At 44.2% G+C, this 18,665-nt stretch overlaps 1 protein-coding gene across 1 annotated transcript in view; it reads right to left on the bottom strand.

Moving 5' to 3' along the window:
• Positions 1 to 10,634, bottom strand: part of NPC1L1 (NPC1 like intracellular cholesterol transporter 1) — a 311,377-nt gene extending 300,743 nt beyond the window's left edge. Inside the window, exon 1 of the mRNA XM_069618961.1 lies at positions 10,472 to 10,634. Within this exon, the coding sequence (XP_069475062.1) occupies positions 10,472 to 10,522 (51 nt within the window). The 5' untranslated portion in view covers positions 10,523 to 10,634. The remainder of the gene's footprint in view (positions 1 to 10,471) is intronic.
• Between the last annotated feature and the right edge of the window lie 8,031 nt (positions 10,635 to 18,665).

The raw sequence follows: 18,665 nt of genomic DNA on the forward strand, positions 1-18,665 counted from the left end.
GACGGGAGATGCGCCTGCCATGAAGTCAGGCTAGCTGACAGAAGCGGCAGCCAACCACAGCGATGCTGTGCCTGGCTGCCATTTCTGTCAGTCATAGTAACTGCCTCTGGTGACCCCTCGCGCGAGGGGTCATCAGAGGCAGTTACTGTTCCTTTGTTTCCCCAGGTCGCCGAGGCGTCTTTAACCCTCGGCGAACCTGGGGATTCCTCGACATATTTCGAGGTTTATAAAAGATGGCTTTGAAAGTACACATTTCAAGCTATCTTTTATAAAGCTTTGCCGACGGACAATTTTGTCCGTAGTCAAAGCTTTATAAAAGATGGCTTGAATTGTGTACTTTCAAAGCCATCTTTTATAAACCCGAAAACATGGCCTGAAAACTAGGCAAACCGTAAGGTACGCACACAAATATATATACATGTTATATATCTGTGTGCGTACCTTACTATGGTTTGTGTACTTTGCAGGCCATCTTTTCTAAACATAGAAATATGTAACATATGTAACATATTTCTATGTTTAGAAAAGATGGCCTGCAAAGTACACAAACCATAGTAAGGTACGCACACAGATATATAACATGTATATATATTTGTGTGCAGACCTTACGATTTGCGTGCTTTTTAGGCCACGCCCCTCGCAGAAGCCACGCCCCCAAATGAGGGCCCCCTCTCGATTTCTTACCCCACTTAAAGCCCTGCTAATGCCCCTTTTAGTGTCAGAGATTGTACTTCTTTATCTGCATTTATACAGTCCTGATTGGATTGCGAAAAAAAGGATGGAGGAAGAAAAACCCCTCACCATCGGGCAGACCCATGCATTCCCTGACAACCTGTCGCAATTTTTGTGCAACCAATCATGTGGGAACCACTACTATTGGTGCTGCACTTCTGACACCCACCGGATACTAGTTCCAGCTGCTTGGCTGCCCACCTCTACCCATGACCTTGGCTTCCCCACCCGCTGGACAGGAAGAATGAGTTAATTGTACAATCTTGCCAATTGGTATGATACTCTTCTGTTCCGTGACAGTCCTGTTCAAATGATAGAGGCCTGCAAGGCAGCCTCTTCCTTCCTCTGTGTGTCCTTAACCTCAGATCTCAGATGAGCTACATGTTTAGTAGAGCCTGTGGGCTCAAGCTGGCCTTTGCTATTTTGAGGGCTGCACTACTTCCCTCTTGGCTGCACTAGCCTTCTGGTAGGACGTTCTCTGTCTCTTCCCTCTCAAGAGGCCATTCTCCTTATTCAGTCTTTACTGTAATGGCACTAACATTTCAGATGTGCCAAGCACCCTTTTGAAACTTGCTGCCTGCATGGTCATTCTGCGCCTTGTCATACCAGTTTTGGCTCGATCGGCTGGCCATGACCATGGGCTTGTTCATGTACCTCAATGTGCGGCTTGTAAATCCCACTCACAAGGGTTCTAACTGAAGCCAGATGGCTGAACAGACTGCAGCTGCATATTTTATATTGTATATAATGAATCAGGGACAGAGAGCCGATCTGAAGAACGTTAATGTCTCTCTGCTGGAGAAAGCCACATGATATGAGTGGGACCACATTGACACGGCAGTGGCTTCCTTGTTTGTCACAGAGCTGTGAGGTGACCTTCCTGATATTGGGCACCCCACAGTTGTAGTGCCCACCGACCATCCCGAAGCAGAGCCCACCGTGTACAGTGATCTGCAATGGTAGAATACTGGTTTCTGCAACCTGGCAAAGGAGCTGATTGCACCCTGCTTGCATAGGTAATATGGTACTAAGCATGGTGCTAGGTATTCAACACAGCACCTGGTCAGTCTGAGGCAGCATACGCTCCCTTCCTCTGTTCAGGGAACAGGGCGGTGCGGCTGAGCCAAACTTGCCAGCCAATGTTTGAAATCCACCCCCAGACTACACCCGCCCTATGTAACTCTTTGCCAAACTGAAACAGCATTCCTGGTAGCCACACAACAACCAGCTCTTTAATTTAATAGTCGGACTGTGCAGAAAACCAAAAATCAAATAAAGATAGAATTCAGTGACAAGCCGATTGCTTGATAACCCTTGCCAATGTCCTTTATGCTATGAAGAACTAGCTCTGATTACTACAATTTGCAACACAGAAGGTAAAAGGGCAATTAATCTGCTGCTTGAGCAGCAAAGATAGGGGACGGGTCCAGGAGAGCTCGTTCAGAATATTATGGACATAAGGTTTACGGGGTTATCATGAAGGATCAGTTTACTCGGTTTACGGGGTTATCATGAAGGATCAGTTTACTCGGTGACCTACAGATTTTCAAACACAAACTCGTCACATGCTCAATTTTCATTGTTAGTTTGCAACATGCTTCTGTGAAATGCCCTCTTACAGGCTGTATAAAGCTCATCATTTATACAGAATTCGTCTCTTAATCTGTGCAGTTGAAATAGAAACAATTGGGGGGAAAGCCTCAGAGGTTCATAAGGAAGTATCCTTCACTATCTCTAATGATGAAATACTTTTAGAGAGAGACTACGCTTTGAAAATCTGTTCGGAAATTAAGGTCTGATTAAATCAAAGTAGAAATAATTGACGGACTCAGTGGTGAGCTGATCAAACCAGTCCAGATTGTCTTTTTCCTCTGCATTCTGTCCCTTCAATTCTGTGTGTAGTGGAGTAAGCATAAGGGACTGGTGCAAGTATGCAAACAAACAAGTCCGGGTCATGGTATGAGGCAGGTATTTGCTCTTTAGCCAAAAGCACTTCTAGTTTAAAGATACTCCACCAGTCACAAGCATGAGACCTTCAAAAACCTGTAAATCTGCTATTCGTAGTCTTGAATTTATAATGGAGACATTGTAGTGTAGACAATAAATACACATTTTTGTATATACCACATATGCCCCCATTTATCATTACACCTGTTCTAGTTTTCTCTACTGTTTTACATAAACACACTGACCCAAGCCACTGCAACCCTTAGAAATAAACCTACTGTTTCAAGCCACTGCAACATCATCCCTGAAGAAGATCCTATAGCTGTTGAAGGGGGACTGAAACATTTTGGAATAAAGCATATGGTATTTCAGAAAATCCAGAGGATTCTTTGTATTGACTATTTGGTTCATCTGTACTTACTTATGTGTATATGTTTTTTTTCATGTGCTTTGTCTTATGAAATCGTAATTTTGCAGAGGTGACTGGACTCAAACATTATTTTTGTTTTCTTTTTTAACCTAATTTATTAAAATTGTTTCGTTTTCAGAAGTGTGTTATGCAGTAAGCCACACTTTCTCAGTGGCCACATTATGTATGAGCCATAGGAGATGTGCACAGTCAGTGTATACAAAGCATTATAAATAGAAATATTTTTGGAGATGGCTTTAGCATTCATGCTCTTTGATTAAGTAATAACTGAATTTTTAACAGATTAAGTTGTTCTATCTCTTTGGCATTTAGGGTCCTTATTTATAACCCAGCAGACTGGTATCTGGCCTGTTTTGTTTCTGGGGGCGTATGAGGTTGGGTTGGATCTAGAAGATGGCAGTGTGTGGTAAGTACCTTATTCATGAATGTAGTGCAAGGATGTGTTTCCATTTGTAAATAATCTCTGCATGGTATCCTGATTACTTGATCTAATGATGTATGTATTATTGATCTCCGGGCAAAAATGGGTTCTCGTGACACCCTTTGTGAGAGACGGGGCAAGCAAATGACAGAACCTGATTATATTTCTAGATATTCGATCAGGGGATGTTGGAGGTTCCCGTCAGCCAGGCCCCCAGTCATTTCATGAAATGTTTTTTGGACTCAAGACCCTACTCATGTAGTTCAAATGTTACTTTGCTGCAACTTGTCGGGATGCTTGAAAGCACTCAGATATGATGAAAACCAGAGTCTTACTCCACTCAAAAATACTAGTGTTCACCCTTTGAGGCAGTCCTAGGTTGAAGAGATTTGTGGGAGGTCTTCCTGCTCTTTTGCTATAAATTCTGGTTCTTCAGCGTCAACTGTGAATTTGGTGTCCCACACCAATACCCCATATGCTAACGGAAGAACCCCACACCCACCCAGTAAGAGCAGGGAAAAGATCATTCTTGCCTTCTCATTTGGAAAAAGAAATTAAAGTGTTATCTGACTTCTACAGAATAAGATTAAATTAAGTTGTGATTAAATAGTTGTCTTCCCTTGGATCACCAATGGATAGTTACACGGAATCTGGCAAATGAAAGAAATGTGGACTAGGTGAACATTGTTCCATCTTAAAATAACAGCACCTTTCTGTGTTTAAAGCAAAGGCAAATATGATATGCTATCCATATAAAAGATCAGTAAGACGGTAAGACCAGTTGATTGATCCTGGAGAGACACTGTAGCATTAATATATGCACGGTTCCAAGCCATAGTCCACCTATGCCAGGAGATGAAAAGTTAGGCACATACCTTTAAAGAATAGGATATTTTGGTCCTGCCCAAAGGCTTATACTGCATGGTGTATTTCAGTGACTTGGGAGCAGTAGGGTAGCCTTGCTCACGATACAGAGGAGCAGTTGCCTGTTCTTTGCCTATGTTATAGCTACCCTTCAATTCAAAATACCTGAAAAAGCTGTTTAAATCTTTAAGCAATGTTAGAACTTGAGTTACAAAAAACTTCTCAGTGAACCTGCACTAGTCTGACTGAGATGTATGGAGTGACAATACCTACTATCCGAATTGGATGTGCGTTGATGAACGAAAGCCATTTGGAGGTTCTGGCAAAACATTAAAAAAAGCAAAATTACAATGCCCAAGAAAAGTATGTTTTGCGACAAAAGTGGTGCCGTCCTTTAAAAGTAAGCCCAACAAGCCATGTAAACCATGTCAATTGCTGAGGCGAGATGGGAACTATTGCATTGATCCATGGTACTGCATGCAAGAATAGCCTAGCTCCTGTGCTGCAACCTTTGGCTCTCTGGTTCTTCTGGACATCAACACCCATAAGTGCATAGTCAGTGGTGACATCAACACCCATAAGTGCATAGTCAATGGTGACAACACCCATAAGCGCATAGTCAGTGGTGAAGGATCATGCGAGTTGTAGTTAAAAACATCTAGATAGCTTTGGGTGGCAGACCTCTGGAGTTCATATCATATTCTTTGCACTGCAGTTATTGAGTTTTTATCTTTCGATAATCAAAATGCAGCATTATAAGCCCCAAAATGCAATGAAATAAATGAGGACTGTACGAGCTACTCATGCCTCAGATGGGCGAACTTGAGAGCTCCATCAGATGCATATTGCATTGGTAAGTCTCTTCACTGATCATTTGTCCCCTTTGGGTTGTACTGTATTAACTACACCCATTGTGAGGGTTATTCCCGACATATAATTGCATATACTTGGCCACAAGTTGCTCTGTGTAAGACCATTTTGAATGAAACCAGGATGGGATGAGTATGGGGTGACATGTTATTGAGACTCGGCATCATTAATATTTACCATCCACGCAGTGCACAACATAAACACACTTAAATCTGGTGCTTGATAGTAAGTGTTGTCATGACGCAACTCAGTGGTACTCAATTTAGCAACCTCAAAAAGATAAAGGGCTCAATCCACTGTACCCAGGGCACTTTGGCGCTGTAGGTTAAGTAAGCAGTGGCGTGAAGGTAAGTGTCATTGCATAGCAATAATCACTGACGATTAAACAGATAGGTCGGGAGCATTTCATGATGTTCAACAAGTCCTTCTCCATTCACAGCAAAGGAGGAAGAGAGTTCCATTGTTTTGCTGTAAACGAAAAGTAGGAGCAACCTCTGAATATCTCTCTTCTATGGGACGGAACTAGTATTGTTCAATCAAAGTGAGATCTTAGGAGGTTGCGTGGACAGTGGCATTGTAGTTTATGTGAAAGAAACGTTGGATTAGTAGCCTTTAAGGTTTAATGGACGAGGCAAGTGGTTTTGAAAATGATTTGCTTTTTCAGAGGAAGCCTGTGTGAAGAGAGCTGATCCCAGGAAATATACTCGATTTTAACATGAGCAGCATCCCTACCACAGCATTTTGTAATCTTCATAGACCTCCGAGAAATTTAACTGATAGTCTTAAAGTAACGCTATTATTAAAGTCTAACCAAGAAGGGACATGGTTATTCATTGCCATATCCTGATAATGGTCAGCAGCAGGAGAAGAGTCTTTAGTCTCCTAAAGTGGAAAAGAACAGGGCATGGAGACCAGTGAAACCTGGCACTTTACGGACAGTTCATAGTCAAAAGTGATCCCCAGATGGTTGACTGCATGCTTCATTAACATCCAGTACCCCTGTCTTGTCAGGATTTATGTTTAAGTAATTTGATGGACATCAGGCATTGCTTCACTCTTACGGTTGTAGGGTCTTTGCTACCAGATAACTTAACTAAGATCTGACTGTGGTCTGGGCAAAGCCTGTGACTAAAGCATGCACACATATACCAGAGGAGAGATCTTAACACTCTGAGCTATCTAACCCACAGTACTAGAAGGCACATGGTTACCTTTACATATTTACATTACCCAAATGTACAATCTGAGGTACATTTAATTTAATTTCGTCATTTGTATAGCACCTTTCACCATGCGTATGGTCCAAACGTACTGCAGGTTGAAAGCCCTCAGAGGGCCCGAAGTATGGGAAATGTTGGGAGGTGCTAGTATGCATGTTTGTATAATGGCCATTAAAAGTTATGAGGACTTGATTGAGTCCCTGCTAGCCACCCATATCTAATTGGCATGTGTATGGGCAGAGAGATGTGTTGGGAGACAGATGATTATGTCATCCATAGCTACTGCCCCTCCCCAATACTGCACAGGTGAGAAACATTACTCACTAAAGCAACCGTACCGCTGATATCCCAGGCAGGTACAACAGGAGATGGACACGATCTAAGCTAAAGATGGCAAGAATAAACTAACTGACAATGAAATAATACATGTGCATGGACAAGAAACGAAGCAGATGTGCACTCAACATAAAGGACGCGAACACTAGGTAACATATGCATTTATACATGAAGAATATTAACATGGCATCCATAAAGAAATGAAGAAATCTAACATAAGCAATGTATAAAAAGCTGAATACAACATAAACAGCATGAGATATAGTGCAGTTACATAGAAACGCATCAGTAACGGGCAGCCATCTTTTTCAAAATGAAGCCACAACCCACTTCCAAGTAAACGAAAGGCCTCAAGGCTTCACAAGGACTCCAAATTCTTTAATAACAAAATACAGACCTGTGCAAATCTCAGACGGTAGCTAGCAACCCAAGCCAAGGTCACCATGAATAAGGGAGGATAGGAACGTTGCAGTGAAAGCACGAGATAACGATTCCCAAGACTTGAGCCATATATGCTTAAGATTAATTGAGAGAACAACTAGCCTTTGTAAGCCAGGTACAGGACGACTATAAACCAAAGATTCTATGAAGAATAGCTCAAAAGTGTCCCCAGTGGTAAGAGAAACCATTACATTTGCAGTGATATTAGTTAAAATACCAATAAATACACTTTAAAATAAATCCAAGAATGGTTCCATGACACATGACTCATAATTGAAGAACACTGTCTATTAATTAGCAATGAACACAGATAAGACACCTGCCTTACTCCCTACACGCATACCCAGACACTAGATCCCACAAAAGGCCAAATACAAAGGGGTCACCCTGGCTCATGGCCTATAAATGAGGGATTCTATATTTTTTAATTGAAAGGAAAAAGCAGTCTGTTCACCTCTCTCCCATACTCCTGTCTGGCGCATGTCTTGACAAGCTGTCAGTTGGCCAAGGGTGGTCAGTAAGAAGCCCACCACTCAGAACCCCTGATGTTAGGCCACCCAGTACATATTATGCAAACCAATTGTTTATTATAGAGATGATGTCTTTTGTAGTATTATCAATTTAGAGGTGGTCTCAGGAGGAGCCATCAGATTATTGTTATCCAATCAGAAGTTGACAAGAGGATAAATTAGGGGTACCCTACAGAATGTATATGTAGTCAATTCTCTTAACCAATCCCTGTAACTCGCTGTTTTTTGTAATTAAGATTACAGTAGGTCACTTATGAGAAACATTGAGTATATAATCTTTTGTTTTTGATGAGCACGTCGTGAGCAATAACATTTTCTGCTTGTATGCTGTCCCTGCTTTATTTGGATGTCAATGAACCTGGGTTTTGCGTTGCACTTGGTCCATTTCCGTTATTGAGTCTGGTTTGATCTGGCTCCAGAACCTCTGTGTAATTTGGGGACTTTCCAGGCCATTTTAACAGACGTACACTAGGGAAATAAGCCGGTGGGTTTGTGTAAGCAGACAGTAATTTTTGTCGTGAAAGGTAGTTAAATTCTTATGGCAGAAGTGTTGTGCAAAGCGTCATTCGAGTTACATGTGAAAGCAGATGCATGTGGGTGTGGCCACGCCTTTTGCTCATTCCAAAAGCGTGGAGTGCGAGAAAAAAAATGCATTGGTTATAATGAAATTAAATTAAGTGGCTCCATTCAAGACCCCACTTAGAGATAACTGATTTGCCAAGTGTCACACTTTAGAATCCAGCCTTGCCGGTTACTAAATCAGCAGTATTCCTGCTTGATCGTTACGCACATGCCAGAATGCACTGGTTTGTGAAAGGAAAGCCCAGTGCTGGGAAAGTGGGTCCCAGTGAAATGGATGAAAGGCTACCTCATATTTGCCGTTTCTTTCCAGCTGATCCTCCAGGGCCCATCCTCGAAGTTTAAATGGTTGGAGGATAGCAGTTATTCATTAATACCATAATATTTGTTCAGCTAATAATTTAAACATAGCGGCAATCCTGCCAATCTGTCAGACAAGCAAACATTTCAAATTTGACCGTTTGCATCCCTTAGCCTAACTACAGTAAGTAAACAGTTTTCTTGTTAAGAACAAAAGCTATATATAATAAAAAATGAATGTATAAATGTTTAAAATATGTGGAAAAAAGTGTGAACACAATTAGAGCCGAAAGGTAGATCCAATTAGACCAGAAACTAAAGGTATTACCCAATTTTGCCGACCTACGCTTTTGTCAAATTACTTTTTGCAGATGTGTTTCCCACTTTTGTTTACTGCAAAATGCAGCTGATAATATGCGGTAAGGTATATAGAAGCGGGGGCATAAAGGGGTTTGTGGGGGTCTCCCTCACATTTTGCTGTGAAATAATTGGGCAGAAGTGTAGATCGGTAAAATAAAGTTGGCAAACATTCTTAGATCCAGACTAAAATCTCCTGTTTACAGCACAAAACCCTGCTGTGCTCGGATTCATGTCACCCCACTCCAGCATCTGGCGCCAACATTTGCCTTTAGCTTCACCCATTTCATAAAAGTGGGAGCTCTTCGCACAAAGTGGAGAAACTGCATTGAACTTGGAGTGGACTTTGCTTCTGATCCCAGTTCAAGTGTGATGTGTAGAAAGGAAAAATAGCTAGAAGTGTGTTCTTATCTGCTACTATTTGACCTTTCACTGCTCGTAGGACATATACAGCCTAATTTTCGTAAGAAAGCATTGAAGTCCTGGCAGTGACAAAATAGCACTCGCAACACATGTTTTGTGTGTTATGTACTAGTTTCACGCCTATGGAACCTCTTGTGCCGGTGGTATACCCCACTTTTGCCGAATGCCAATTTTTATTGACTGCATTTTAGCCACATTTTGTACAACTTTTTTTATTTTTACCACAGATGGTATGTTTGGGTAATATCAATAAAGGGGAGTGGCGAAGGGCGAGTTGTGGGGGGTCTCCCCCACTTTCTGTGAAAAAAAAGTTGTTAAAACTGTGAATTTTCCATTCCCCGTAAACCCCCCAACATCGGCAAACCTTCATAGGCGACCGTGCTGTCATTTGGACGTATTCGGGATCCAGCTAAAAACGTCTATCTGGATCTGGGGGGATCAATTTGCACCCTTTATTTGTTTTAGTGCTTTAGCCAGGATTGGAACTGTGGTCGTTAAGATCTGGGGCGAGACACTATCCAGAAGACCACTTCAGCCTCTGCTCAGGATGCCTCTGAAATGATGGTATTCTGCAGGCAGCTTGTTAGGTTTACCCCTCCTGTAGGTTATTTTCCAGGTGTTCATGAATGATCTTCTGAGAGGCATATTTAATGGGGAGAGTGGGGGCAGAACAACTAGTTGAATCTCCCAATGCTGCATTTCCATTTCCAGCACCAAATATGAACAAGGCACTTTCCAAATACCTTTGAACAACACAACATGTCACCTGAGCCACCCAGTAGGACCAACATACATGGCTGCCCCTCATTAATCCTCTTGTCAACCAAAAAAAGGCACACATTAGGAAAGTGGTACACGAAAACTACAACAAACAGTCCCACAAATGATGCTACTGTAATGCATTATGGTTTGCACGTTATGTGGCCAGAGAGCTAGCACGGCCCCAGTCCTGCGCGTGCGTCTGTCCTCTCGTGGCATCGGGGGCGCAACGCTTCCAATAGCGCTTTGTCGCTGTACTTACCCAACACAGGATGGAAGCGACCAGCACCCTCGTACGCGAGACGCCCTGCATCCTTCAAAGTGCCCCCCACCGGCACCTTAGGGGAAACGCCGAGGGAGCCCGCGTCCCTGAGAGTTCCACTCTGGGGCAGGGGTGCCACCGGCTCCGTGTATTGGGCGCGGCAGGTGACGGGGTCGCGGTGCTGGACCCGGTTCTGCAGGAGCCTGGCTGCCGAGCGTGCTATGCCCAGGCGAGAGCGTGAGCGTACACTTTATTCGACTAATGTCCTGCTGTAGAGCAGGAAGCGCGCTCGGGCGGTGCGGGGACCAATCCCGAGCCACCGGGGCTGTAAAAGCGGCTTTTATATTAACTGGGGATAGTTGTACTACAGGAGTATTTCATATTTCAGTTCCTGTTATTTATAATACTGCCTGAGTAACTACGCGTTCTTGTATGGCGTACGCTGCAAACTGAAGTGCCTCAGGGTGCACATTTGGTGCTCATAAAAGGGCCCTGCACTGGGTCCTCAAGCCCCCTGTCCTTAAATAAACAGAACAGTAACAGTAAGAATAGAGATTTGTGTAACTGGAAAAGATAGCTTCAATGTTTTAGCAACATTACATAGGAATGCATTATAACATAATGCTAAGCAATGAAAGTCCTGCCATATAAAACCTGCATAGTGGTTCTGATTAATGTGGGGGAGTTTTTGTTGCATAAAGAGGAGTCCTAGTCTGTTATGTCGCTTGCCGTGATTCGCAATCGCGTGGTGCCACTGCCCAGTCACCCTCCAGTCACGTTAAAGCAAATAGAGTAATCTCTCCATCGATTGGACAACATCCCCTGGAGTTGATGATCAATTTTAAGGAATGAAGGTTTTGCTGCCAAAGGGCAACAGCATGCCCCCACACCACCACTCCCAGCTATTCCAGAACCTGCCACGGAGACCACACCACACAGGTCTGCCAGTGTACCCCAGCCTTGTCTTGGAGGAGCACCCCCTGATATTTCTGGATTGGGGCACACACACACTGTCAGGGCAAGTCAATCGTGACCTGCAGCACCCACTTGTATTTCTTCACCGGACCTGTACGCAGCTCTACCAATGTACCTCGATCTTGACCTGCAGCATCCACTGATAGGTTATTACCGCTGCCCCCTCCCTCTATTACTGCCGGTCCTGCACCCTCGTCACAGTTCTCACTAGATGAGGCCTTTGCCCTCCACAGAACCCCTCCCAAAATTCTTCTACGCCCCTCCCCTGTTATACTTACCAGTATCATTTTAGGCTTGTGACACTGGGCCTACTCCTGCTTTTTCGTTCTGTGAACTTCTCATAGGGGAGACCCAGAGCTGGGAATGCTGGCCTCCTGAAGGTTCAGGAGATGGAGGAGTGGGTGGATTAGAATTCTGAAAATGAAAGAATTCATTAAATGTGTTAATGCTGTGCACCTTACTGGCAACTGTATCCAGCGCATGCTTCTCCCCATGGTTGTTGAGCAGTACGGTAGCTGTTGCAGGGTCAGTAAAACTGATCTCTTGATTTTATGGTTTTGGTCTCATTACGACGGTGGCAGCCACGGTATGAATGGTGCCGTTAAGGGACCGGCACCGTTCATACCGGGCCACCACATTACGAGTTCTGCAGCGGGTCCCACTCTGTACACCTGGCCAGGCCAGACGTGCTGAGCGGCACCCGCTAGCAGAACAGGATGCTAACAACGGACCGGTCATTAACGGGTCCGTTGTTAGCATCCTCCCCATTCCCATTGAGCCCTATGGGAGCTCAAATGGCATAGGGGATGTACCGGGACCGGGTACCGCGAATGGGAATTACCGGGCCCGCAAAGGTCGGAATGGCCCGGTAATTCCCATTTTGCGGGACTCGGACCTGTGTTTGGGGGTAGCCATGCCACTAAAAACGGCATGGCTACCTCCAAACTCGTAATGAGGCTTGTCTCACAGAACATTGATACAGAGTCAGCCCTGACAAAGGACCTTTGGTCCAAAATGCATTGGTGAGGTGGCCATCTCCCTCTGTGTTAATTTGGTGAAGAAGCACACCAAGAAGAGACAAATAAGAGGAAGAAGTGCCTCAAGTTGTTGTTAGAATGCAGGACTTTTGAAGTTCTCATCATTGATTTGCGTGTGTGCGTAACTAGAACTGATGGTTTCTCCTGAGGATTCTGGTCAGGCTATCACATTTTCTGCAGGGAGTGCCCGTTCCTGACAAGTGCCCTCTTTCGCACATAGTAGTGCCTCCATTTATGGGGTAAGGTGGTAGATGGCGTGACACTGGAACACTTTCCTAATAGGCCGCACAATTAGCGGCTCATGCGTCAGGAACCCAGAAAGGAACCCGGAAGGACTGCAATGTCAGTGGCAGCTGCACATATCAAGGCACCGGCAAATGTATGTTGTTTTTCAGATGTGTATACTGTAATACAACTAAGGCCATATCGAGATCCTCTTGCAGGCGCCATTCTTCGTGAAGGCACGAAGGTTCCCATTCAGAACTTCATAATAGGGAGGGAAGGGACTGCTCCAGCGGGAGAAGCAGGTCTAGAAGAGATTGCTCTTCTGGATGGCGAGACTCTCCACGAAGAGACCATTCCATACACAGGTCATGCAAATGGACTCCAGTTTGTATCTTACCACTTCTCCGTACTGGGTATTAGCAAACGCAGGGACGGACCCTCGCCTTCTGGCCTACCTAAAAAAGGAAGAGTTTCCGAATCTTAGGACAGTTCAGAGGGCTACCGACTGGGGGTAGCAAGATCCAAAGATGGTGGGCCATCCTAGATTCCAGTGCAAGTGTTACCCAGTACAGTATGTGCTCACAAAGCTTTCTGAGAACATTAAGGTTGATTCTAAGATCCCTAAGCTCACTTGGAATGCCCTGATGGCCACTGAAGACGTGGCACCGTGAGGCACAATTGATAAAAAAGTGGAGGCCAAAATCTTGAAGGCATATGCAGTGTCCAGTCTGCCCATGTGCTCTGGGATGTGGTGTATATGTCACAATCCACCTAGCAAGACTTTGAGAAGCTCTATGTATACCTGGAGAAGGATGATGATGGTAGCAATACTTTAGCCATGATGGAAAGGCAAATCCGGCTTATGTCCGAAACAGCCATGGATTCCATTACTGCAGCAGCCCTAACAAGAAGCACTTCAGTCACAGCCCGCGTAATAGTCACAATATGTTACTGGAAATTGCATACTACACAGAAGGGAGTAGTGCTGCACATGCCACTTGTGGGTGAGACGCTCTTCAGCCCAGAGCTTTACAGTATTGTCAAGAAGACATTTGAGAATCGCAAGCATTCTTATCCTCTTCAGGGCAAGTCCGCTCAGTCCAAGAAGAATCATTCCAGACCCATTGTGTTTAAGAATACAAAAACGCATTCAGGGGGTGCACAGCAACGAGGATGGGAAGCTTCTTCAAGCAGAGGAGGAAACTCCAATCCGACTGCGTCAACTAGCTCTGGGAGGCCTCATACTGCCTGACTGTGGGAGGCCAAAAGAGCGAGGAATGGTTCCCGTCCGGAGTTACCTGAGGCTCTACTGACAACTGGATGAAAATACTCTTGAATTCATGGGCACGCAATATTGCGAAGAACGGTTACAGAATTAGGTTTTGAACAGGACAGCCCACAGAAGAATGTAAGTATTGAGGTTGCTGAGCAGGAGCAAGGCAGGGGCCTTTATGCCATAGTTTTTCTGGTTTTCAGGAGTAAGGAAATTGAACGTTTTTGCACATTTTTAAAAGCTGGTGATTTAAACCCAAGTTACTAAGGGTAATCCAAATGTGGACCCCTTCTTGCTTCTTCAGGGATCAGCAGTGCTAGATTGAGCATACAACCAAGTCAGTGGGCCTGATCACGACCTCGCGGTAACGCTAACGCTATTAGCGCGGGGGCTATTAGCGCGACCGCCATAGCCCCCGGCGCTAATAGCGCGGGATCACGAGTTGGGCGGACTTGGAAGTCCCCATTCCCCATTGAGCCCATTCGGGAATGCCCCATTCCCCATTGGGCTCAATGGGGAAAATTTGCGCTCTTACCGCTGGCGGATTTCCCGCCGGCGGTAATAGCACGAATTTTCGGCGGATTTCCCCCCAGCCAAGAGCTGGGGTGAAATCCGCCGAAGCCCTGATTCGGCGGACCCTTAAATCCGGCAGTAATAGCGCTACCGCCGGATTTAAGGGTTACCGCCGAGGTATGTTTTATGTTAACAGGCAGGAGGGAACACAAATGGAATCTCTATTGCTTCTCTCAAACCAATTGATGAACTAGGCAGAGCAGAACCAGGTGGCAATTTTAGCAGCTCATGTCCAGGGCTCCTTGAACACCAAAGCAGACCGCTCAGAGCCCTCCTCTTTCCACACAACATCCACATTCACCATTAAGCAGATGACACGCAGATCTAACTCAATATATCCTCCATCAAAGATATCCACTTGCTCAAGGCCTGCCTCACATTGTTCCAGTCCTGGATGTCCAGTGCTTACCTGAAGCTCAACTCCTCCAAGACTGATTTCCTACTGCTGACCAACAACACAGAGCACCCTGACATCCAGACATGGCTCTCTGCAATGAACCTCGAGGGATTCACACCTTAGCTGGACCCCTGTGCCAAGTCCCTGGGGTTCAAAAACAGAAAGGTGTTCCGCCAGGAAATAACTTATCTATAGAAACAAATTCTTATTCAATTTTTGGTATTGGCGGTAGCAGAGTGCTTGGTAAAATGATGCTCAAACCTGGCAGTATAAATCAAAGGCAGGCAAATTGAAACTTTGTAAAATTCAAGAAGACAACTTATTATTTGATGCCTTGCTTGTTGCAAGTTATTTATTTAAAAAAATAAGTCAATTACTATACCCTGTCTTCAGACAAATGGACAAACACACATATATTTCTTTTGTGAGAGTAATACAATGAATATATTAAACATGAAGCAAACATATATCAAAAGACATGGTTCGCAGAATGAAAACATTGTCAGTCAGGCGGCAGACGGGAGAACAAACAATTTGTTCAATGCTTACAGTCTGTGAAGTTCCACCAAAATCCTCGCTATCTGACTAAACATATGACTCAACCAATAAAAAGGCCATATTGAGCTAATCATGGGTTCAAGGGTCTACATAGAGCACAGTTCTAATAATTATGACTCTACAGCCATGCAACTGTGTCCATAACTGCTTCACAGGGGGCTGTACATTTTGACAGTAAGGTAGTAATACTCTGCCTTCCTCAGGACCAAAATATAAAGTAAAATAGTAATATCACTAGGTTTGATTTTTAACTAAATAAAAACACTGTGACCGTTGCTAATTAGTAACCCTTATTGCCAATGAAAACACCCTTGTGACACCTCCACCAATAGAGGTACAGGACACCATTACCAGAGACAAATCAACATTTTGTGAACTCTTTCTATCCAGTAGGTGGGCGGCAACCCCTAGCCAGTGGACTCACCCTTATTGTTCCATAAATGTTCCTCCGTAATGATGGAAACCGAAGACTGTTCTCATGAATACGTCTACGTAAGTGGCCCACCATGTGCAGAGCACATAGCTTTATACCTACAAGAAGGTATAATTCATCAAAGGGAATGCATCACCAGGGCTCTTACAAGTGCATACAAGCCGTAGTCCTACACTGTGTAGATAAAGAACGGGAACATACCTATAGTTTTGGTGTAACCATATTCACGAAAGGGACAAATGACCCCTCAGAAATGCTGGCACCTCTATCGTAGCTCGAGAAGCTGCACTGCATAAACTGCTTTCCAGGGATTTTATGGAAGATATAGAGGCAGGGGAACCAAACCTGCTATATTGTATTGGATGCACAAGACAGCCTGTAAAAAGCAATAGGGCCACTGTATGTACCCAGACTCACAAGTTAGTAAGTAGTGATGTTCTGAGATGGCCTGTCAGCTCCGCGTCAAGGCTACCATTCTCAGCCACACTCGAGGCGTTGCTTCTATATTGCCGTGTTTGGGAGATGAAAGAGAGAGAAGGCAGGTGTTGCTAAATTATATATGTTATCCTGGTAGCCCAAGCTTGGCAATCAGTGGTCACTATGTATCAGAATCGCAGTAACCTGCTGTGTGAAATAATTCTCTGTGGGACTGCACTGCTACGTGTCAGTTGCCCCTGGTAACCCCTCCCGATGTGGACGTGGGGGTATCAGCAGACATATAGCCTTGGGACCTCAAGGCCGGATTGTAGATGCAAGTAAATGTCCCCCGGGTAGTTAGACTAATAATGTCGCTCTGTTTGAAGGTGCACAACACCATTGTCTATCATTGTGAGCATTGCAGAGTCTCAACAGTTCATGTGTGCAGGCACACGAGAACTGACTGTTGTAGATAGAAGAATGGTTATGCCAGCCCTTATGTGCAATGGAAGCAACTGGTGGTTAGCGATATCTCACATCTAGTGGAACTGTACTCTAACTGTGCTAGCCACTCCAGAAAGAATTATGAGCATTGGCCCGCATCACATCTGGACAGAACTGTGAATATTAGCTTGTGTCACATTTAGACAAAACTGTGAATATTAGCTTGCGCCACATTTAGACAGAATTGTAAATATTAACTTGCGCCACATTTATACAGAATTGTGAATATTGGCTTGCGCCACATCTAGACAGAAATGTGAATATTTGCTTGCCTCACATTTAGACAGAATTGTGAATATTTGCTTGCGCCACATCTAGACAGAAATGTGAATATTAGCTGGCGCCACATCCATCCAAACAGAACTGTAAATATTAGCTAGCATCACATCTAGACAGAACTGTGAATGTAACCTTACACCACTTCTAGATATAATTATGGCGATTAGCAGGCACCAGATCAGGAAAGAATTGTGAAGATTTGCGATGCCACTAACCAACCCCACTGAAAAAAAGAATCTCACCCCTCTGCATGCATCTTTCAAACTCTAACCAAACACAACCACACCTCTAAAGCACACTAAACTGCATGCGCTTCACTACACTGCAACAACAAAACGAATCACACATAGCCTTTGCGCAACAGAACACGATGGCTACCAACTGTAAGCTGCAAAAAGCACATCACAGCTCTCTTGGACTTTTCCCATTCGGTCTTACTAACTCACCCTACCCTCTTTCCTTTTCAGATCCTCCAGAGCACCAGGGGACCAATCTGGTGGTGATAGTGTGCGGTACAAATGTCCTTTAACATTAACATATGCATAGGTAAGGTGCTAATTGAAAAGTGGCGCCATAAATTGTCGTTGGGGTACCTGATTAAGCAGATATTGCTTATTGGTAAATGGTAGTACTAGAGCCATGTGCAAGTCTCTTAATGCTATTTAAAGATGTACCAAGCCATTGCATGTCTATGCGAGCTTAGCACGGTTCCTAAAGTTCGCGCTTTCGGGCGCAAGAGAATACCTGTTGTGCAAATAATTGTATGCTCGCCCTTTTGTGTATTGGAGACCAAATGTCTATTGACTAGTGGGTGTGATAAAGCCACGTGCACGTTTCTAAATACTATTTAGGAGCCGACTGTCTAACGTAGGTACTTAACGGGAAAGAAAAAGCAATTGAGCCATGAGAACATAGGCATAAGCTGCAGTGTACATTAAGTTGGAGGCTATAATGGAGCCCCCTATGCGCCCCTATATGCTCTTAGGCGCCACAGCCTAAGTCAGGTACTTTATGTGTGAGCAACAGGCGAGCTAAGTTTCGGATGGTAGAAATTGTGTGCTATAGCAAGTCAGAGGTGACTGCAAATTCCCAGTCCTTCTTGAATGTACAGACTAGTTGAAAAGCATTCTACAGGGAAGGTAGAGTCTGGAAACAGGCCCGTCTGTAACTGAAGGAAAATGTATCAATGAGTTTACCAATAGTTTGGCATTTCTTCATTCAGGACTGCTTCTAGGGTGTTAAGGCAGTGTATCCATCGTGCCTCCTTATTAAGGAGGATTTTTTTGTGAGTTTGTCACATGTTTGACAAAGTCCAGTACCCACCAGAGCAAGTCATTTGTCGATTGTTGGTACTCAATGAAGTGAGAGACTAGTGCAGCAGAGTTGTTTCTGCATCGAATCCTTGAGTGATGTTGATTGATCCTGATCTGGAACGCTCTTGTTGTCTGGCCTACATTGAAGTCTGCATGGGCACTGTATGTAGCACACCACATTCAATGCTTTGCAGTTTGAAAGGAACCTGA

The sequence above is a fragment of the Ambystoma mexicanum genome, chromosome 10 (genome assembly GCF_040938575.1).
Source record: "Ambystoma mexicanum isolate Mex_15411 chromosome 10, UKY_AmexF1_1, whole genome shotgun sequence".
Taxonomy (NCBI): Eukaryota; Metazoa; Chordata; class Amphibia; order Caudata; family Ambystomatidae; genus Ambystoma; species Ambystoma mexicanum.